The 24,187-nt window shown below is 43.1% G+C and overlaps 2 protein-coding genes across 2 annotated transcripts; both read left to right on the top strand.

Moving 5' to 3' along the window:
• Positions 1-3,213: 3,213 nt before the first annotated feature.
• Positions 3,214-17,328, top strand: LOC148834105 (uncharacterized). The gene is made up of 4 exons (XM_088917221.1): positions 3,214-3,276; positions 13,264-13,341; positions 14,428-14,762; positions 15,982-17,328. Exons 3-4 carry the CDS (start codon positions 14,436-14,438, stop codon positions 17,326-17,328), a joined length of 1,674 nt encoding a protein of 557 aa, XP_088773347.1. The 5' UTR covers positions 3,214-3,276; positions 13,264-13,341; positions 14,428-14,435.
• Positions 3,216-7,828, top strand: LOC148834106 (uncharacterized). Its single transcript, XM_088917219.1, has 3 exons — positions 3,216-3,276; positions 4,917-5,257; positions 5,821-7,828. Exons 2-3 carry the CDS (start codon positions 4,925-4,927, stop codon positions 7,156-7,158), a joined length of 1,671 nt encoding a protein of 556 aa, XP_088773345.1. The 5' UTR covers positions 3,216-3,276; positions 4,917-4,924; the 3' UTR covers positions 7,159-7,828.
• Positions 17,329-24,187: the final 6,859 nt, after the last annotated feature.

Genomic DNA, 24,187 nt, shown 5'->3' with positions numbered 1-24,187 from the left:
GGAAGGCCTATCACTAATTAGGTGGGTGCCATTGTGGCACAGTGGTGGGCATTGCTGCCTCACAGCACTGGGGCCCTGGGTCAGTTCCGGTCCTTGTGTGCTGTCTGTGTGGAGTTTGTATGTTCATCCTGTGTTCATGTGAGTTTCCTCTAGGTGCTCCACTGTACTCCACAGTCCAAAGACTTACTGGTGGGTTAATTGGCTTCTGGGAAAATTGACCCTGATGAATGTGTGTGTCTGTGTCTGCCCCTGCCCTGTGGTGGACTGGCATCCCTCCCAGGGTGTACCCCGCCTTGTGCCTGTTGCCTGCCAGGAGTGGTGCCTGCAAACCCTTTACTGGATAAAGGTGTTCCAAGATGGATGGAGGGATCGTTCACTGGCAAACGAGAAGATTCCTGCCAGGATTCTCCATGAAAAATCTGTTACTCCTCTCACTCCCAGTGAGAAAATTCCAAGAATACTCTAGGTTCAATCAAGATCACCTCCTTGAGTCTTACTCCTCCAGACAAGGCCTCTCTGGAGCAGCCCAGCACAGATCTTGATGAAGGAAGGGGAAGAGGCCTGTGATGAGAGTATCTGTATGTGATCATGCTGAGTTCTTGTGTCCTGCCCACAGGGTGACAGACTTATTAGGTGTGAAGTAAAAGTATCTAAATACACACTGTAGTTTTAGTGACTGAATTCTAAAATAAATGAAGACTGCAATATCAATATCTGCAAAACACGCTTAATGAAGGTTAAGTTAATATTATCACAGTGTCTTTGACCTTTTTTAATCTTTAGTCACACAGCTGGGACCATGACAATGTTTGCACAGCTCAGAAATGTTTGCACAGCTCAGCCATATTTGTCACTATTCCAGTGGCCTCAGTGTAGAGGTCAGTTATTCCGAATAGGAGCTGGAGAAGAAGCCTTTCTAATAGATAGATACTTTATTGACCCCGTGAGGGAAATTGCAGAATTTTTTTGAATACAATTTCTACTCATGTTTCCAGTTTAATCAGTTCATGCGGCTGAGTTGTTCTGCCTTGAATGTCGCAAGGGCTCTGTATTCACCCACACGCCTGTGATAAAATATCAGAATTACTGTCAGGACAATCTGGTGTTGGTACAGTGACTGTGAACAAACTGTATGTAGGCACCTTCTGTACCAAGATTGTTACAGAAAACATACAGATGTTATAACAATGGAGAGTGTCAAGTATTCTGTGTGCACTGCGAGTCCATTTTACACATTTTGGTGATACACAGGAAAAATAAGCCAGGTTTGTCCAAGTATTGTGTGTTGTGCAAGAATTGGCACCCTCACGCAGGGCAGTGAACATAAACAGTTGGGTTCTGGGAAATCAGTGTCAATCTGTATTATCTGGGGGACTTTCTGTGGAACTTTCTGTGTCTGGGGTGGGGAGTTGAATCAGGTCTACTCTCTCTCCTCCTTCACATTCACTTCCAGAGAGCTTTGGAACAAGTGACCTGTAAGAGAAAGCTGTTCGAATTCCACTGTGGGAAAGAGAAACTCAGGAGGATAGAGGTAAGACAATTTTATCACCAATTTAAGCTAATCAATACGTCTTATTAATGTCCTGTTATGACCGCAGTATACTTTAATTCTGACACAAATACCTCGTATAAATGTATCATTGTACGGACACAAATAACTCACATGAATTTTATTAAGCTGGTAATATACTGTAACACTTACATGAATACCTCACATTAATATACTGTAATACTTGCAATGTTAATGGAAGGCCTATCACTAATTAGGTGGGTGCCATTGTGGCACAGTGGTGGGCATTGCTGCCTCACAGCGCTGGAGCCCTGGGTCAGTTCCGGTCCTTGTGTGCTGTCTGTGTGGAGTTTGTATGTTCATCCTGTGTTCATGTGAGTTTCCTCTAGGTGCTCCACTGTACTCCACAGTCCAAAGACTTACTGGTGGGTTAATTGGCTTCTGGGAAAATTGACCCTGGTGAATGTGTGTGTCTGTGTCTGCCCCTGCCCTGTGGTGGACTGGCATCCCTCCCAGGGTGTACCCTGCCTTGTGCCTGTTGCCTGCCAGGAGTGGTGCCTGCAAACCCTTTACTGGATAAAGGTGTTTCAAGATGGATGGAGGGATCGTTCACTGGCAAACGAGAAGATTCCTGCCAGGATTCTCCATGAAAAATCTGTTACTCCTCTCACTCCCAGTGAGAAAATTCCAAGAATACTCTAGGTTCAATCAAGATCACCTCCTTGAGTCTTACTCCTCCAGACAAGGCCTCTCTGGAGCAGCCCAGCACAGATCTTGATGAAGGAAGGGGAAGAGGCCTGTGATGAGAGTATCTGTATGTGATCATGCTGAGTTCTTGTGTCCTGCCCACAGGGTGACAGACTTATTAGGTGTGAAGTAAAAGTATCTAAATACACACTGTAATTTTAGTGACTGAATTCTAAAATAAATGAAGACTGCAATATCAATATCTGTAAAACACGCTTAATGAAGGTTAAGTTAATATTATCACAGTGTCTTTGACCTTTTTTAATCTTTAATCACACAGCTGGGACCATGACAATGTTTGCACAGCTCAGAAATGTTTGCACAGCTCAGCCATATTTGTCACTATTCCAGTGGCCTCAGTGTAGAGGTCAGTTATTCCGAATAGGAGCTGGAGAAGAAGCCTTTCTAATAGATAGATACTTTATTGACCCCGTGAGGGAAATTGCAGAATTTTTTTGAATACAGTTTCTACTCATGTTTCCAGTTTAATCAGCTCATGCGGCTGAGTTCTTCTGCCTTGAATGTCACAAGGGCTCTGTATTCACCCACACGCCTGTGATAAAATATCAGAATTACTGTCAGGACAATCTGCTGTTGGTACAGTGACTGTGAACAAACTGTATGTAGGCACCTTCTGTACCGAGATCGTTCCAGAAAACATACAGATGTTATAACAATGGAGTGTGTCAAGTATTCTGTGTGCACTGTGAGTCCATTTTACACATTTTGCTGACACACAGGAAAAATAAGCCAGGTTTGTCCAAGTATTGTGTGTTGTGCAAGAATTGGCACCCTCACGCAGGGCAGTGAACATAAACAGTTGGGTTCTGGGAAATCAGTGTCAATCTGTATTGTCTGGGGGACTTTCTGTGGAACTTTCTGTGTCTGGGGTGGGAGTTGAATCAGGTCTGCTCTCTCTCCTCCTTCACATTCACTTTCAGAGAGCTTTGGAACAAGTGACCTGTAAGAGAAAGCTGTTCGAATTCCACTGTGGGAAAGAGAAACTCAGGAGGATAGAGGTAAGACAATTTTATCACCAATATAAGCTAATCAATATGTCTTATTAATGTCCTGTCATGACATGAATACCGCAATATACTTTAATTCTGACACAAATACCTAGTATAAATGTATCATTGTACAGACACAAGTAACTCACATTATTTTTTTTATGCTGGTAATATACTGTAACACTTACATGAATACCTCACATTAATATACTGTAATTCTGTTAATATACTGTAACAGTAAAAATAATATCTCACATCAATATACTGTAATACTGACATGAATACCTCACATTAATATACTGTAATACTGTTACTGTACTGTAACACTGACATGAATACCTCACATTAATATACTGTAATACTGTCAATACACTGTAACACTCACATGAATACCTCACATTAATATACTGTAATACTGTTACAGTACTGTAACACTCACATGAATACCTCACATTAGTATATTGTAATACTGTTACTGTACTGTAACACTCACATGAATACCTCATATTAGTATACTGTAACTCTGACATGAATACCTCACATTAATAAGTTAAGATGAAATTTGTATTGTCCCCTGAGGGAAAATGCTTATGGACACCCAGCACTCATGTACATTTAAATAGAATAGAATTCCAAAACAAAAAGGGAGAAGAAAAACATTTTAGTATTACAAAAAAAAGAAAAACATTGTACATCATTCTATTGCACATGTACAGTATAACACATAACAACATGTAACATTAATAACACATCACAAAACATATTGCACTCAAGTGGGTTGTAAGAGTCAAAATTGTGCTTATCTTTGACATTTGCGTTGACAGCTTTAATGGATCATGGAACAAAGGAATGTTTGTATCGGATTTACATTTGGGAAACCTAAAACGTTTATACTGTAACACTGATAGGAATATCTCACATTAATATACTGTAATACTGGTAATATACTGTAATACTGACAGGAATACCCCACATTAATATACTGTAACTCTGACATGAATAACTCACATTAATATACTGTAACACTGTTAATATACTGTAACTCTGACATGAATACCTTTCATTAATATACTGTAATACTGTTACTGTACTGTAACTCTGACATGAATACCTCACATTAGTATACTGTAATACTGTTTATATTCTGTAATACTGATAGGAATCCCTCAACATTAGTGTGCTGTAATACTGACGTACATGAATTATCTTTCTGAATTATTATCTTGTACAGAGGCCTGGTATCACTGCATGTTTTCACTATCAGTATCCTCTGATCTGATATATTGTGCTCTACCCAGTGTGGGGACGGTTACTCATGAAGGTAATCTATTACAGTAATAAGTTGCTTTATTAATACGTGGTTGGGGAGTAATGATTTAACAGTTATACAGTAAGTCATTTCTCATTGCTCACTGCAGCTGATGAGCTTCTCAGATGACTTTCTCGCCACTGCTTCCTCACACTATGAACGTGGACAGCCACTGCACTGGATTAGGTTGAACAGTAACTTTCCCCTCGCTGGCGGTTCATGATCTGGCTCACAGGGGATTCGCAGGTCTTCTCTTCAGCAGGTTCAGAAGGGTGACAGTGGTAGGGATCACCAGGACACACAGGCACCCGTCGCTCTGATCTGTGTCCTGCTCTTCCAGCGGTCCTCATGCAGAGAGACAGAGGCGCCGCCACCAGCATGTCCCCCTCCAGCCTCCTCCTCGCCCTGGTCTGTCTCTGTGCCCGACTGGACCAGGCCGGGTCCAAGGTGGATCCGGGCTTCAGCAACTGCAAGGAGTTCTTCTACCATAAGACGACTCCCGAGTGGTTCACATCTGACACAGACAGGGATATCTGTCAGTCGCTTGACGGCTTCAATTCATACTTCGCCACCAAGTACGACACGGGGAGCAGGATTCCACTCTGGTCCGCCTACAAACTCAACACGAAGTCCTGCCGCACCCAGCCGGCCCGCAGGCAGACCTGGTTTGTGGAGCCGCAGGTAATCTGGGGCAGCTAGTGTAGTTGCGCAGGATTTCTGGAAGGGATAAGATAGCGTACAAGGGATCAAACCAGCCCTGCAGTTGTCTGGCCTTACCTGTACAACAGAGCCACTTACTGTCTCTTGACTTTCCTCTTGCTTCTGATAGATATAATACGCACAAGTCCAGATTCCTAAAACACTACTGAGCGAATCTTTATAATACCACATCTAACGCTGCAAGACAGTTCTCCTCAGGTCCCTAAACAAGATGCAGATCAGAGAGCGTCCACTTGTTTCTTTTATCGTGAAGAAGAGGCACCAGATCTTGTGGCACACTCAGTCACGTCCTTTAGCAGGAAGTGATATTGCTGACCTGATGCAACTGCTGATGAAGCAGTAGATTAATTTGGTCCACCCTCTCTCCCAAGTCTCCATCTCAGTCGGCTGCTGTCCTAAAATCAACTTGTCCTTGTCTCGTTCCTTCAGGGCTTTGAAAGATTGTCCCATCCCTGTTTCCTTTACTAAAGACAAATGTTATGTTATGTTATAAGTTTTGTTTCTCATAACTCTTCCTCCCCCAGGTTTTCAGCTTGGACAAAGAGCCACCGATGACAAGCGAAGCGAATTCAGACTTGAGCATCGCTGATCTCAAATCGACCCAAGCCATCAACGAAGACTACCAGGACACGTCCTACGACCGCGGCCACTTGAACCCCTTTCTTTTTCAGTGCGACCAGGGCCGTACGGCCACCTTCACCCTCACCAACGCTGCTCCCATGGACCCCTGCTTCATCAGGGTGCGCTGGTACAAACTGGAGAAGGCGCTGAAGGATCAGCTGCAGAAAGAGTGCAACGATATTGAAGGTGACTCATACCTGATCACCGGCACAGTTCCGAACCAGAACAGGAAAATCCCTGTTCAACATGAAGACGAGGAGGGAGACAGGACCCGGGACTACGACAGAGTGTCTGTGCCCAGTCACGTCTGGACAGCTGTGTGCTGTGACCATGCAGAGCAGGAACAACAATTTTCGTTTGCTTTTCTGGGTGAAAATCAAGAGGAATCACAGCTGGAGACCTTGTCAGTGGCAGAGCTGAATCTCAGACTCCCAGGTCTGTATGGAAGATCCAAAAGTATCAAACTCTTCGCTGATGACTGCAATGGCGATTCTGAAAAAAGTGGAAATATACTGGCATCAGTCAGGAGTAAAGTGCTTGATTCTTTTAAAGCCCAGATCACAGATGATGATTCCCAAATCATCCGAGAGAGCAAGAGGGCCAAGCTTGACAAGGACAAACAAGGGATCATGCAGAGCAAGCACTTGAAGGAACAAAATCTTCTCCTCCTTAGTGAGGGATACTACTATCGTTTTGACAATTTGAGGGAATGGTTCAACACTATGTCCACACTGTACAGGGAAGACAAACTGGCTTGTGTGCTCACTGCCCCCAGTGCTGTGTATAGGGAGGTGGCCCAGTCTGATGGAGGAGGTGCAACATGCTCTCTGACCACAGACATCCAGGGCACCAGCAAGACTATCACAGCCAGTGGCTTTCCCTGCACAGCGTCTGATCAGTGTGGATATAAGAACAATAGTTACTCCTGGTGCAACACAAAGCAAGGTTATGATTACTGTTGTGTTAGAGAGTGCTCTCTGAAAGACTCATACTATCAGTGTTGGAATGGTTATGGATATGTCGCCTGTTCCCCTCAGTACTCCGCTGTTACTGCCAAGGGAACCCCATGTCGCCCCGATCAACAGTGTGCCAAGTATGGTAAAGACTATTACTGGTGCTACACTGATTACAACAACAACTGGGAATTCTGCTGCTCCCCAACACACTACTGTGACAATCATGGTTACGGTTACCGATGGTGTTACACAGATGACCGTCATTCCAATTGGCAATATTGTTGACAAGCTTTTCTAATGGAGGGAGAGGTTACTGCACTGACACAATTCTGTCCACAGTAACACACTCTCTCTCTCTGTGTGTGAAGTTACTGCACTGACACATACAGTCAAATTTACTCTTTGTGTGAGATTAATGCACTAACACAATTCTGTCTGCAGTCATATTTACTCTGTGTGTGAGATTAATGCACTCACACAATTCTGTCTGCAGTCATATTTACTCTCTGTGTGAGATTAATGCACTAACACAATTCTGTCTACAGTCAAATTTACTCTTTGTGTGAGATTAATGCACTAAGAATTCTGTCTACAGTCATATTTACTCTTTGTGTAAGATTAATACACTAACACAATTCTGTCTATAGTAACACTCTTCCTGTCTGCGTGAGGTTACTTCAATAACTCTCTAACAGTGAATTGAGATGATTCTTCATACAGAAAACAAAAAGAACCGACACCCCAGCTGGACTGATCGTAATATTAACAAATGTGTGCATGGTGGCCGGACATTCTCAGAAATGGCTTCTCCAATGACCTCTAGTTTAACGATTTCATATACATTGTGTTTTCCACCAGTGACTGTCAGCTGTGTACCTGTTTCCTTGGAGTGATTCTGTACTTTTCATGTGGGGTGGCGGGGACCCTTGTAGTTTGCCTCTCAATAAATCCTGTTCCTTGCTGATGCCAAGCTCTGTTGTCTTCCTATAAGATATGTACATGTCCACTCATGTATTTCCACTCTGTGACAGGGGGCTGAGGGGCACGAGCACGTTACGAACCCAGAAGCACAGTGCAGGAGTTTCTATTCTTTATTCTTTAAGTGGTGAAAACCACCATTAATCATTGCAATCCTAAGTACCAACTGTGTCAGACCTGTTACCTGTACATCACAAACAAAACTGATCATAACCATGCAGGAAAGAGCCCATTAAAACCTTCATTTATTAACTAATTAACTTACTAATATTCAGCCACTGTATCGATTAAAGGACAATTATGTCCTCTAGTGGCAGGTTGGCCACAAACCTGCCCAATTAGAGATAATGGGGTTTATTCCTCCAGATAAATTTGAAAAGTTTAGAGTCAATTTTCCTAATAATTGAAGGTGGTATATCCAGAACCAGTGAAGCATAAACGAATCTAGATAAGCCCTCAGATTTAGATAAAAGTATTTGACCATTTAAAGAAGGGTCTCTTAACAACCATAAGTCAAGTTTTTTCTCAAATGAATGCATAATTGGAAAGAAGTTTAAATCATTTCTAATTTTTGGATTTTTGGAAATCTTAGTACCAAGATATTCAACTACATCTTTAACAGGAATATTACATATGGATGAGACATCACAATTCCCAAGAGCCATCAGTTCACTTTTTTTTTTTAATTTAGAGAAGGACCAGAAACAGAGGAAAAAACCTTTATACACTTAATTGCCTTCTCAATCTCTGCACGGTTTCTTAAAAATAGCGTTGTGTCATCAGCTAATTGGGAACACTTATCTCTCTAGCCTGTATTTGGATATCCTGAAACACATCTCTGTTTATATGAATAGCCATAACTTGTGTGACCAGCAGGAATACAGGGATATCTGCCAGTCGCTTAGTGGCTTCACTTCATACTTCCCACCAAGTACGACACGGGGAGCAGGATACTCCTCTGGTCCGCCTACAGACTCGACACATGTAGCCGCAGGTAGGGTCTTGTTCAGGGTTTGTGGAGGGGATGAGGTGTGGATACAGAACATGACATGATCTAACTCTCTCAGGGAAGAGTCGCCCGCTGTTGGGATCAAACCAGCCCTTTAATCTTAATCAATTCACATCTGGCAGCCCACTGAAGCTCAGCAGGTGTGAGTCTGGTCAGTACGTGGAGGGGAGGCTCCTGGGAGAAACCAAGGTTGCTGCTGGAAGAGGTGTTAGTGGGGCCTATGTGGTCTACGTGGGTCTTAATGCCCCAGTATAGTGACAGGGATACTATACCGTTAAATGGCGCCGTCCTTTGGATGAGATGTAAAACCAAGGTCCTGAGTCTCTGTGGTCATTAAAAATCCCAGGGTGTTTCTTGAAGAGAGTAAGGGTGTAACCCTGGTGTCCTGGCCAAATTTCCCTTTGGCCTTTACCAGTCATGGCCTCCTAATAACCCCCCAATCTGAACTGGCTTCATCACTCTGTTGTCCTCCCCATTGAATGCTGGTGTGTGGGGAGTGTACTGGTGCACTACGGCTGCCATCACATCATCCAGTTGGGGCTGCAAGCTGGTGCTGGTGGAGGGGATCCCCATTACCTGTAAAGAGCTTTGAGTGGAGTGTCCAGAAAAGCTCTATACAGATGCAGCCATTCAAAGTTCGCAGTACAAACCTGTGCGGCACGCATCTACCCACAAACCACCGTGGCGTACCGCGGTACGTGATTGGCTGGCCAAAATGACTGACAGGGGCACTTGTGGTGCACTGGTCGGTAGTGAAAAGATTCAATCGTTTAATCTCTTTACTGTGCACATTTTAATTAGTATTTAATATTTATATGGAATTTTACCACTAAAGGGAAATTTTAGTAGCTGAGCACAAAAAGAATAGGATCATAACGGATCTGAAGGTCATAAACGATATTAATTTAGGAACATAAACATGTATATTGCTGGTATTGGTATTTTAAAGAAAAAATACACACCAGTATTCCATTTCTCCCTAAACATTTTAAGAATCAAAGTCTTACATGTGGTTATTTTGAAACGTTTGTACGTGCTCCTTCTGACCATGTTACTGTACGTTTATATACTTTGTGAAAATTGATCGTTTTAACCTTTTCGGCAAATACGCTCGTTATCGGATTAAACAAAAGCATATTTTTAGAATTGGATTAATAGGGAATATAATATGGATTCGCGTATCTATAAAATATAATAACAGTATAACTATATTCACGTACTGTTGCACAAACAGTAGTATAAGACTTTCCATTGATACAGTATGTGTATGGCTGTTTCAGTGGCTGTCATACAACTTGTCTTGGTGGTGTGATAGCTTAAGTGACTGGCTTATAATGTGGAGGTCATGTGTTTAAACCCAGGTGTTACCATGGGTTTTCATTTAACAAATAAACATTTCTTTGAAAAACTAAAATAGGAAATATTATTGGCATTATATTGAAATTTTTTATATTTCTAAATATCACAACATGTTGTTTTTGCATCTCTCTCTCTCTCTTTCTCTCTCTCTCTCTGCGGGAGTGCTGGCTGTGTCGAATTTCACTCCACAAAGACTAAGTCTCTGTGTTTACATTGTTTGTAAACAAACCGGTTTCACAGGTATTTTCAAAGTAGAATTGACGAGTCTTCCAATGAAAGACAGTCCACCTTCCCCGCACTGACAAATGTTTTCTTAGAAAAACACATTCACAGCGCGAAGCTGTGTCAGTCTTCTGTGGAAAAAAATCGGTTTGAACACCATGGGTGCTGTTTTTAATGAGCTGCTGAGTAAAGACTGGGAATTTTCCTGCTGTCAGCAGTATTGTGTATATAGTTTTATGTACAGGCTGCGAAAAGTTTCACAAGTAGAGGTCTTTAAAATTAGGCTGGGCAAACGATTTTTTTAATTCTTAAAAAAGAAATAAAAAACGAGATATAATGACGTGTTCCTGCTTAGACATTGCACGACTTTAAAAGCTATAAAAACAGGTTTCGATAGTTAATAACCACTTTTTATGCGCGAAAAACGGGTCATTTTTCATCCTCGTGATCAGCTTAGAATCTCTGTATACGCTGTTTAATTAGGTTTAATTAAACGTTTAAAATACACGAATTTCATAAAAACAACACACGTTTCAAATAGAAAAAATCATATTCTGTTGTCTTCCTGGTATGCAGGACAGATCAGCAGGTCTTTTTCCCCCAGAGGCTCTGAAAACAGCGTGCCGCCCACTGCGCTGTGTCAGGGGGGGGGGGGTGACGGCGGGAAGGAGGAAGCGCGGAGCTCAGTATCGCACAATGGCTGTAAAGCACCAACTGCATCTGCGTTCATAACGTAGTGTTTAAAATTAAACAACGTAAATCATTTTCTTTGACTCCTAAGTCCCTTCATTATGTTTAAGCACAGGGTTTTTCTTTGATACCATCGTTAGACAAAGCAGGAACTTATTGTACTTTCTAATGACATTACACGTGGAAAGATGACAGATTACAGATTTTAATCGTCTTTAATTTTGTGATACATTTTAGAAAAGTTTCATCTAGACATACACCACGAAACTACCCTCGATTGTATTTCTGAATGCTCTGTATAAAAAAACTTGCAGCTTACTCAGCGATTCTAAGGCGATCAGGAGGAAGTGTATTGCATGTCTAATGGTCTAACCCCATTTTCCCCATTTTGATTAAAATCGCAAACGCGCGTTTAATTAAATGCCTTTATTGATTCGCCATCTGACAATGCAATGTAAATCGTTATCTTTGCATTCTAAGTCCCTTAAATCACTTTAAGCTAGCGTTCTCACTATTTAGATTTATTCTTCATACCATCGTCAAACAAAGCAGGAGCGTGTACTACTTCCTCCTGGGATCAAACGTGGAAAGAGTAGAGTGTAATCGTTTTTATTTTTAAAATACATTTTAGAAAAGTGTCATTAATACAAAAAAGTTGCATTTAATACCGCTCGATAGTTATATCAATAGAGATAAGCCCTCTATTAAAGCTCAGATCAAAGATCAAACAGCAATATCTCACACACTGGGACTGATCTGTGATGTGGTGGAGTGTGGATTGTGGCGCTCTAGCAGGTGTGCTGGTGTCTGTGTGGTCCGGGCCGGCTGGCTGTGCCGAACAATAAAAACCGGTTTAACAACTCTTAAGCATGCTGCAGGTTTTGTTAGACCATTAGACATGCAATACACTTCCTCATGATCATCTTAGAATCTTAGAATCCAGCTACAGTACAATCACATTCTCCTGTCTTCCCGTGGTGTAAAACGAATTAGCAGGCGATTGAGATATAACACTGCGGTGCCCACACTGGGGTAAAGTCAGCTTGAAGTTCGAAAATGATTCCTACACGCCTGTAGCTTTTTCACGAAACCTCCTAGAGTTACGAAAACACGTGCTGTGTGTACAAAGCGCATTGTGACTGTTTTCACTGCCTTCACTATGTCGTTTTGAAGCCATTTTTTGACCATGCTCGAATATTCTTTTGTTCATATTGTAACGCTTACGGCCGACAGGTACTGTGTAAGAGCCGGCTTACCAGAGCAGGTGACGTCACCGCCCTTCCCTGTGATAGCAGGACTACAGCTACTGGGCTGTAGAGAGATCTCTCTTTGGCTCACTGGGCTGGGTCCCTGCTGAGCGATGCAGGAGTCCTGGGTTCAAGCCCCCGATGGTGCAGGGCTGACTTAATGCAGCAAAGGCGCCTGCCTGAGCACGCATTGTGTTACACAGAAAGCCTTCAAACCAAATGCACCTTAAAGACCACAACTTGTGAAAATGTTCACAGCCTCCACACAAAAGTATCAGTGAGCTGATTCTCCTTTTTTAAATCTCCGGTTTTTACATCGATGCGTAATTACGCACTAACTGGATCCCTGGGGGACCGATGTGTACACACGTTCACACACGTTTTTAATACAGTTTCTACTCATGATTCTGGTTTAATCAGCTCGTGCGGCTGAGTTCTTCTGCCTTGAATGTCACAAGGGCTCTGTATTCACCCACACGCCTGTGATAAAATATCACACTTACTGTCAGGACAATCTGGTGTTGGTACAGTGACTGTGAACAAACTGTATGTAGGCACCTTCTGTACCGAGATCGTTCCAGAAAACATACAGATGTTATAACAATGGAGAGTGTCAGGTATTCTGGGTGCACTGCGAGTCCATTTTACACATTTTGCTGACACACGGGGAAAAGAAAGTCAAGTTCATCCATGTATTGTGTGTTGTGCAAGAATCAGCACCCTCACACAGGCCACTGTTGCAACACAAAGATGAACATAAACAGTTGGGTTCTGGGAAATCAGTGTCAATCTGTATTGTCTGGGGGACTGTCTGTGGAACTTTCTGTGTCTGGGGTGGGAGTTGAATGAGGTCTACTCTCTCTCCTTCTTCACATTCACTTCCAGAGAGCTTTGGAACAAGTGACCTGTAAGAGAAAGCTGTTTGAATTCCACTGTGGGAAAGAGAAACTCAGGAGGAAAGAGGTAAGACAATTTTATCACCAATATAAGCTAATCAATATGTCTTATTAATGTCCTGTCATGACATGAATACCGCAATATACTTTAATTCTGACACAAATACCTAGTATAAATGTATCATTGTACTGAAATGAATAACTAATTAAAAATTATTTAAATAATTAATTATTTATGCTGTTAATATACTGTAACAATTACACGAATACCTCACATTAATATACTGTAATACTGTTAATACACTGTAACACTGACATGAATACCTCACATTAATATACTGTAAAACTGTTAATACACTGTAATACTGATATGAATACCTCACATTAATATACTGTAATACTGTTAATACACTGTAACTCTGACATGAATACCTCACATTAATATACTGGAATACTTTTACTGTACTGTAACACTGACATGAATACCTCACATTAATATACTGTAATACTGTTAATATACTGTAACACTAACATGAATATCTCACATTAGTATACTGTAATACTGTTAGTATACTGTAACTCTGACATGAATACCTCACATTAATATACTGTTACACTGTTAATATTCTTTAATACTGATAGGAGTCCCTCAGCATTAGTGTGCTGTAATACTGACGTACATGAATTATCTTTGTGAATTATTATCTTGTACAGAGGCCTGATATCACTGCATGTTTTCACTATCAGTATCCTCTGATCTGATTTATTGTGCTCTACCCAGTGTGGGGACGGTTACTCATGAAAGTAATCTATTACAGTAATAAGTTGCTTGTGTAAGGGATTGTTTTGCTCAGTTGATACGTGGTTGGGGAGCAATGATTTAACAGTTATACAGTAAGTCATTTCTCATAGCTCACTGCAGCTGATGAGCTTCTCAGATGACTTTCTCCCCACTTCTTCCTCACACTATGAACGTGGACAGCCACTGCACTGGATTAGGTTGAACAGTAACTTTCCCCTCGCTGGCGGTTCATGATCTGGCTCACAGGGGATTCGCAGGTCTTCTCTTCAGCAGGTTCAGAAGGGTGACAGTGGTAGGGATCACCAGGACACACAGCCACCCGTCGCTCTGATCTGTGTCCTGCTCTTCCAGCGGTCCTCATGCAGAGAGACAGAGGCGCCGCCACCAGCATGTCCCCCTCCAGCCTCCTCCTCGCCCTGGTCTGTCTCTGTGCCCGGCCGGACCGGGCTGGGTCCATGGTGGATCCGGGCTTCAGCAACTGCAAGGAGTTCTTCTACCGTGAGACGACTCCCAAGTGGTTCACATCTGACACAGACAGGGATATCTGCCAGAATTACTACAACATTTACTTCGCCACCAAGTACGACACGGGGAGCAGGATACCCCTCTGGTCCGCCTACAGACTCGACACGAAGTCCTGCCGCACCCAGCCGACCCGCAGGCAGACCTGGTTTGTGGAGCCGCAGGTAACCTGGGGCAGTTAATGTAGAGCCGAGCATTGGAGGTCCTTGTTCAGGGTTTGTGGAGGGGATGAGGTGTGGATACAGAACATGACATGATCTAACTCTCTCAGGGAAGAGTCGCCTGCTGTTGGGATCAAACCAGCCCTTTAATCTTAATCAATTCACACCTGTCAGCCCACTGAAGCTCAGCAGGTGTGATCCTGGTCAGTACCTGGATGGGAGACTCTTGTGAGAGGTGTTAGTGGGGCCAGTGGAGGGTACTCACCCTGCGGTCTATGTGGGTCCTAATGCCCCAGTATAGTGACGGGGATACTGTACTGTTAAACGGCGCCATCCTACAGATGAGACTCAAAATGGAGGTCCTGACTCTCTGTGGTCATTAAAAATCCCAGGGTGTTTCTCGAAAAGAGACTTTACCAGTCATGGCCTCCTGATAACCCCCCTCTCTGATCTGTCTTCATCACTCTGCTTTCCTCCCCACTGAGAGCTGGTGTGTGTGAGCAGACTGGAGCATCAGGTGGGGCTGCACACTGGTGGTGGTGGAGGGGATCCCCATTACCTGTAAAGAGCTTTGAGTCGAGTGTCCAGAAAAGCGCTATATAAGTGTAAGCAATTATTATAATTATTAATAATAATCTTGAGTGTTGACTCTGCTTATCTCCTGCTCCTGCCTCCTCTCAACTCTGGGCTTTTGTTCTCCCATGCTTATTCTGTTGCTGGTTTCCTCTGTCCCTCACACCCGAAGAAGAAGACTCCAAAATGCTTTGTTTCTTTTCTTCTCCTTTCAGCACGGAATAAACATTTACCTGTTCCCTTGAAGCCCATGCACATCTCCCCACTTGAACTACTTCATGACATGATCTGACTCTTTCAGGGTATGAGTCCACTGCTGTTGGCAGGGGATCAAACCAGTCCTTTAGTCTCCAGCCTCACCTTTACCACAGAGCCACTTATAGTCTCCCTACTTTCTTTACTTTCTCCTTGCCATGTATAGATATGAAACATACTGTACAAACATCCAAGTGCTGACTTGATGCAACGGTTGATGAAGCGTTAGATCAATTCGGTTCATCCTCTCACCTGAGACTCCATCACAGTCTGCTGTTGTCCTAAAATCAACTCTTCATTGTGTCATCAATTTGGGGATCCAGACGATTGTCACATCTCTCTTTCTTTAACTTTGATTCCCCATTCAATTTCCCATAATCCTTCCTTCCCCCAGGTTTTCAGCTTGGACAAAGTGCCGCAGATGACAACCGAGGCGAGGTCAGGCTTGAGCATCGCTGATCTCAAATCGACCCAAGCCATCAACGAAGACTACCAGGACACGTCCTACGACCGCGGCCACTTGAACCCCTTTCGTTTTCAGTGCGACCAGGGCCGTACGGCCACCTTCACCCTCACCAACGCTGCTCCCATGGACCCCTGCTTCATCAGGGTGCGCTGGTACAAACTGGAGAAGGCGCTGAAGGATCAGCTGCAGAAAGAGTGCAACGATATTGGAGGTGACTCATACCTGATCACCGGCACAGTTCCGAGCCAGAACAGGAAAATCCCTGATCAAGCTGAAGACGAGGAGGGAGACAGGACCCGGGACTACGACAGAGTGTCTGTGCCCAGTCACGTCTGGACAGCTGTGTGCTGTGACCATGCAGATAAGAACAGAACATTTTCGTTTGCTTTTCTGGGTGAAAATCAAGAGGAATCACAGCTGGAGACCTTGTCAGTGGCAGAACTGAATGGTAGACTCCGAGATCTGTATGGAAAATATGAAACTATCCAGCTCTTCGCTGATGAGTGCTGTGGTGATTCCAAAAACAGGGATCGTATATTGAGTTTGATAAAGGCTGCAGTCATTGATTCTTTTAAAGCCCAGATCACAGATGATTATTCCCTAATGGTCCCAGAGAGCAAGAGGGCCAAGCTTGACAAGGACACACAAGAGATCATGCAGAGCGAGCACTTGAAGAAACAAAATCTTCTCCTCCGAAGTGAAGGCTACGACCATCATTTTGAGAGTTTGGCGGAATGGTTCAACACTATGTCCCCACTGTACAGGGAAGACAAACTGGCTTGTGTGCTCACTGCCCCCAGTGCTGTGTACAGGGAGGTGGCCCAGTCTGATGGAGGAGGTGCAACATGCTCTCTGACCAGAGACATCCAGGGCACCAGCAAGACTATCACAGCCAGTGGTTATCTCTGCACAGCGTCTGATCAGTGTGGATATAAGGACTATAGTTACTCCTGGTGCTACACAACTACAGATGAGAAAAATTATGAATACTGTTGTGTTAGTGAGTGCTCTCTGAAAGACTCATACTATCAGTGTTGGAATGGTTATGGAGATGTCCCCTGTTCCCCTCAGTACTCCACTGTTACTGTCAACAGAACCCCATGTCGCCCCGATCAACAGTGTGCCAAGTATGGTAAAGACTATTACTGGTGCTACACTGATTACAGCAACAACTGGGAATACTGCTGCTCCCCAACACACTACTGTGACGATCATGGTTACGGTTACCGATGGTGTTACACAGATGACCCTCATTCCAATTGGAAATATTGTTGACAAGAGCTGTTCTCATGGGGGGGGAGATTTTGTGTGACTGTGCTCTGAGAAAACATACACCAGTGGGACACACAACTGTCTACTGTAACACTCTCAGTCTCTGTGTGAGGTTACTGCACTGACACAATTCTGTCCACAGTAACACACTCTCTCTCTGTGTGAGGTTATTACACTAATAATTGTTTCTGAAAATGGGATCTCTCTCTGTGTGTGAGGTTACTGCACTGACACAATTCTGTCTACAGTAACACACTCTCTCTCTCTGTGTGTGTGAGGTTATTACACTGACACAATTCTGTCTACAGTAACACACTCTCTCTCTCTGTGTGTGTGAGGTTACTGCACTGACACAATTCTGTCTACAGTAACACACACTCTCTCTCTCTGTGTGTGTGAGGTTACTGCACTGACACAATTCTGTCTACAGTAACACACACTCTCTCTCTCTGTGTGAGGTTACTGCACTGACACAATTCTGTCTACAGTAACACACACTCTCTCTGTGTGAGGTTATTACACTAATAATTGTTTCTGAAAATGGGATCTTTGCCAGAATTTTTGAAAGAGCCTTTGATGGAATAACATTACCTCACCCACTCCACTAGACAGGTTGTGCGTTCCAGCAATGTCCTTAGTTTCTTGCACTGTATAGGACTCAGCTAGCATAGCATTGTCGTAAACCCTCATTCCAGTGCTGTCAACACTGCCACAGGTACATCACAGCTACATAGCAGGTTTACTGTAACTAAAATCAAGACAGAGGATTCAGGTTTCATATCAAACCACAAAATGGCACATTTCCAATAAGGTCAATGTTTTATTGAAACATAACACAAAAACTAAACATGTACAGTATGAAGACTTTAAAATACATTAAATGTCTGTGACTTACAATATTATGATATTAAAGTAGCTGAAACAACTAGGTATTGCATGAAAATTGCTGTAACTGAATAAAAAAAAAGTTTCCATTGAATTAATGAACAAATTCATTACTTTACCACACAATTTTTCCAAAAGCAATTAAAAAAAATGATTTATTTTTCTTTAACCAAATGGCTAGTTTATGAGAAATGCACCAAATGTACAAACATTTCCAAAGAAATCAAAAACCAAACAGAACATAAAGATAACAATGTTAACTGTATCACTTCCCCGTTGCGCACATTGATAGCTATTTAATAATCACGAAAGAGACATTCATCTACAGTCACTTGACACTAATGGTTTCTTAATGAACAGTTTGGAGAATGTAAATAGAATATTTTATTGCAGATTGATTACTTATTAAACATAATTTGTTTAATAAACATACACTAATAATTAATACAATTAATAAATAAATTAATGTGCACCCTCATAAAACATTGCTGTATACATATTTTTAAACAATCCAAATGCCTTAGCAGGCACTGGAAATGAAGGTACAATCAGAAAAAAGAAACTCGGGATTTTTTTACCCAAGCCCAGTGGCTATTTTTATGTACCAACGCAATTAAAATGTTAATACAATTATTACTGTAGGTTGACTAAATGTCCTGTTCATTGCTGCAGCTGGTGCTGTCCCGATTACAACCTTCGACTTACTGTAACTCTCACTGCAGCCTCAGCCTGTCGGGAAACGTTTTCCATTTTGTTGCGTTGGGTCAATTTTCTCAGGATAAATAGCGGCACGGCAACGCCCGCGTTTCTGTGTCCTCGGCGCTTTTTTTCGGAGGCGGAAAAAAACTTCAGGGGCCGCGGAACACAAGCGCGGTAGATGCTGTTGGGGCGATGGGGGTCCCATCGCCGCTTTTTCCGAAAGACTAGTGCAGAGAGTGTGTTAAAAACAAAAAAGGCACAAGTAGTGCTAACTTCACCCAATTAACCATTTTAACACTTGCATTACACATAGCAGATCAATGTGCTGCCAGACAAACAGGATGAGTGTAAATATTACATGTGCATCTTATAACTCACTTTCCCTTGCTTCTCTTTTGTGGGCTGACAGCTCCTTGACTAATGTTTCTTTTCCCCTCTCCATGTCATCTGACGGATCGGACAGCGTGAACGATAGCTCACTGCTGTCCGTACTTCGACCGAGGAGCTGCTCTGAATGAAGTTTCAGTATTGACTGTCGATGAACCCGCGAGAGCAGTGGAAGTAAGAGGTACGCTTGTCAGATGGTATGTACAAATTTTAGTGATATACTAGAGCAAGCTGCCTACCCATTGAAATCGGACTTTTTTACATTTGAGTCTAGCTCAATTCGGTCCCCTGTTGTACGTTTTCAGACATACAGTATATGTGGCATTTCAGAAAAGTATCCAGTGATCTGCAATGGCAGGTCACTTAATGACCTCTTACTGAGATAAATCACAGTTTACCGAATAAATGGAATTCAGTGCGCTGGACGTTTTGTCAACTCGTACGCACAAGGTAGAAACCACATTCAGAGCAGGCAGTCTTACAGGAATAAAGTTAAAGGATCTGTAGTATCCCCATGTAGAAACGTCCCACAACGGTAGCCTTTACTTTTAACGCAAAGCGTTCAACTCAGCTGAGAAAATGAAATCCAAAATACCGGGTAGAAACAGAAACATGAATGTTTCATCATCCCTGGATGAAAAACACACCGCAATTGTAAGGCATTACAAAACTCCAGAACAAACTGCTACTGAACTGCGTTTTGTAGAAACTCCTTGTCGGCTTTAAGGTCCCTGATGATATCTTCCATCATTACAGCTTGACTCGATTTAGGTGGAGTTTGGGCTTCAGCTTTGCTATCTCCACATGAGCAGTTGGTGACAGCAGAGTCTTGTCTGAAAAGAAAAGCCGAGAGTGGCATAAAATGTAGGAGTGAACAGATGGAGATATTTAAATGTCTTATTTCTTAAGGGAATTAGCTCTTATGCGTGCTGCTTTAGCTTTCAGAACTTCACATCCCCCGAGTTTAGATTCACTTATAGAGACTCGGCAACTAGACAGCCCCCTTGTAACCTTCTTATGCTTGACCCAGAATTGAAACAAGAGGGAACTTGTTCTACGTTCCACTGGGAGTAACGTAGAAGTACCGTTGTCATGGGACACAGGCGCACAGTTATCACGCTTGTTATCATCCCTAAAGTGTCACGATCCGGTTCTTTCCGGGCCCTCCGCGGACGACACGATCCAGGATTGTGAGGACACAAGGGGAAAAATGGTCATGCAGGAGAAGGGGCTGGAGACGGGGGGCGTGTCCGGGGAGTGCTGGGGAGATCCGGAGAGGTGTGGCCGAGGCAAACAATCCATGTCAAGTCCAAACGGGGAATCCAACACAAAAGCAAGAGTCCTTAACCAGGCGATCCATCCGGGGGTTAAAACCATGAACCGGGTCGGGACCGGCGAAGGGAGGGGACTCAGGAACTGAGGGTTAAAAACATAACGGGCCCAGACGCAGCAGGACCCGGGCTCTCCCGATGCGAAAATCAATGAGAAGCGCCGGATGACGTCTGCATCTGGCTTATAAGGTGTGTAGCGGTGAGGCTTATTAATAAGGCAGAATTAAGTGTTTTGGTGCTTTCCCAAATGAGGCCTCATCTCTGTTCATCTCTGTGGTCCAGCCACAGAGAAACTATTCATGCGGGATGATTTAAAGATGTTTTCTTTTGATAAGGGACAGCTCCCAGATGGGGATGCACTTAGCTAAGCCTGGCTATCATGATCAATGGTCATCCATTGGCGCCTATCTGTCTAGGGAGTGCCAGATGGACATCTGGACTGCATTCCTAAGTGTCAGGAGTAAGTGACTCATATCTCACCTTGATCAACCAATCAGGGACTGGCAGGGCCGAGTAACCCACGTGGGACTCTGATGCCCATGGAACTTTCAGCCAATGAACAAGCTGAAGTTCCTCCAGGTAAGAACAGGCAACACAAAGAGCCTGAGAGGATTCAAGAGAATTCTGTGGACTTTTCTAAAGGGAATTCAAAGGAGAATTCCAGGGCAGGACGGCCCAGGAGCAGAAGGCTCCCAAGGGCAGGACATTCTCGCAGCGCGCCTCCTGACCATCCTGAGACTCAGCCCGGACAACCACGGAACGGCCAGTGTGTCCGAGTGCCAGAACTTTCCTTTGTTCTAAGAGTCTAGAGCGGAGGTTGCCAGAGAGCAACCAGAGGATCCACCCGAGGTTAGCACCAGCAGCAAGCCTCATGAACAGGTCGGAACTGTGGACAGCTGAATCATTATTCAGAACTAGCTCTTCATCAGGAACGAACCGGTCCTCTTCCTGACTTGCTGGGACCCACAGTCATCTTTTCTCCTGTGCGCAAACTTTGCTAGTTAAAGCCAACACTAACTAGCCAGTCAGTGAGCATCTGCAGCGCACCGTTGCAAACCGCACAGCACAGCCTGGCACCGAGCCAGAGAGCGCGGATTGGACAGCAACAAGCCTGCAACTGTTTCTTTGTGCCCGCAGGAGATCTGAATCCCCAGAGATTGGATGAGTATTCAACTTCACTGCATTACTGCTCGAGAATTCAATTGTTATCCCAACCAGTTGATATCAATTTAATTCCTAAGAGTTATGTACTTGTTTTGAGTATGTAATGTAGAAGTTATAACCAAGTTCATTTACGAAATGGTCTAAATGAATGATATACTGAACGTATGTCCTCTTGATATATGTAACTCTTTGTAACTGACTGAATATATACCTTTTGTATTCTGATAACCCTCCCGATAAGATCTGTTAGGTTTATATGCATATTCTATGTATTAATAAATGTATCCTCGTGTATTAGTACCTGTGTGTGTGCGTTGTTTGAGTTATATCGCATGGTTGGATTCTAAAGCCATCAAAAGAATCAATTTTGTGATTTACTGCTACAATTAATAATTGTCCCAGTAAATGCCCAAACCCTACAGAACTGGTGCCTTCAGAGAGCACACTACAGGTGGAACAGAAGAGGACCTGTGGAAATGGGGTCTCCTGGGTTGGTCAGGACAGACAGGCCCAGCCCGGCTGAGATGAGCTGTGAGCGTGTGCAGAGCTCTCACACTGCGAGAGTCTGGCTCCTGTGGGAGAAAGTGTCTTTAAATCTGAAGGAGACCTGATGATCCACTGTGTGCAGATCACACGGCTGAGGGCATCTCTATACTGATGGATACATTATTTCTCAAGAAGAAAAATGATCAAACTGTCTTTTCATGGTTATTCTGGTTCCTCTCTATCAGTTAGATTGTAAAAGTCTCATTAAGACAAAATTCTTAGAAGCTGAAATTGCTGCCACTTCATTAACAATAACAGGACCCTGAGTCACACAGGCAGTAACTGCAAGCTTGTCTCCTCCTGCGCTGCTGAGGACAGTAATAAAAAGGATCTGTTGTTTGTGTGTGTTAAGAGCTGTCTGTCAGTGTATTTAACTCTGTCACCTGAATTAAGGCTGAAGTTGTCTTTAGACAAGACAGGGGAACCCGAGAGAGAACAGACAAAGCTTGTGTGTCTTTTTTTCTTGTTCGTTACACACAAATCAGTGTAATACGTATGGAAACCTGAAAAACAGACACTGTGGGTCAGTTGTAACGAAGTGACCCAGCGCACTAACTGGAGCTCAGCCCCTGGTCAGCACACAGCTCCGTGTTAAACCAGCGCGCCAACTTCAGACCAAGAGCAACGAACTTGGCCGCTGAAATCAGTCCGCAGCTCCGAGCTGAAGCTGCTCTCCACTGCAACGAGCCCAGAGTGAGAGCTGCTGCCCTCTAGAGGTGACTGGAGTACAGGACTGACTCCCAGCGCCTCTTCACATGGGGAGACAGCTCAGTGTGGGACAGGCGGAGCTCTGGATCACAGGAGAATAGAGGGGAAACAACACCGGCACTACGGCAGGAAGTCATGTGTCCGTCACTCAGAAAAGGATTGTAATGTTTAACTAGAACTGCTTTCCAGTTAAATCACATTTATTAATAATGAACCTTATTGATGTGTTTATTCATAAGAATAATTTATTAAAAACTATGTTTATTGTATCTATTAATGTATTTAATGTTGATTAATACAAGTAATTTATTAACAATGAAATTTATTGTACATCTTTATTGGTAGCTGTGTGTAAAATATTTTGTATGCGACAGTGTTTTTTCAGATATCTCAGGAAGTGAAGAGAACTGAAATTAAGAAAATATTTAGTGTGAGCCTTAAATGTGTTTTGTCACATCTGGGTGTGATTTGAGCAGATTTGTTATTTATTTGTTGTGATGAGTCTCTACAATTGTATTTCTTAAGGGAAAGCAGGGATATTCAGAAATTGGGGGAACAGATATTAAAGTTATGTAGTTTAAATGTAAAGGTTAAAGAAATAAAAATACTGTAATCGCCATCTTTTTAAAAGTGATGATTTGTGTCAGTTCTAGATGAAGGCAGTCTGCAGGAATGGCTGTAAGAGCTGATGGAAGGACATCTGTGGATATTACTGCTGTTGTAACAGAAAGAATAAGGTTCTGGATCCCGAGATGAAGTAAAACAGATAAGTTTATTGCATGCAAGGAGCAATAAAGCCGAAGTCTTGTTTCCCGCAAGAAACAACAAAACCGAAGTATTGTTCCATGTGCCGGTACAAACTTTTAGGTTATATAGTCCTTGATTGCTGCTTCGGACGTCATTCGGTGTTATGGTAAAGAGGGGGGTCATGGTATTTGGCCAGTAAAGAGACCCTGGCCAAATGGTCAGTTTAAGATTACGCCCCCAGGGGGTTCCTAGCTCGCATCTGGAATCCTTATCAGTTAACCCCCTTTCCTGCCATAAACCCCTGTTGCTTAGAAGTCTAATTTTCAGGCAGAACTGACTTAAGTTAACCCTTTTTACATCTTGTCTCTTACTTCAAGAGGTATTTGAAGTGAGGG

This window comes from Atractosteus spatula, chromosome 5 (genome assembly GCF_055471065.1).
Source record: "Atractosteus spatula isolate fAtrSpa1 chromosome 5, fAtrSpa1.hap1, whole genome shotgun sequence".
Classification (NCBI taxonomy): Eukaryota; Metazoa; Chordata; class Actinopteri; order Semionotiformes; family Lepisosteidae; genus Atractosteus; species Atractosteus spatula.
Note: the sequence above shows the minus strand (reverse complement) of the source record. Positions and strands in the feature narration are given on the sequence as shown.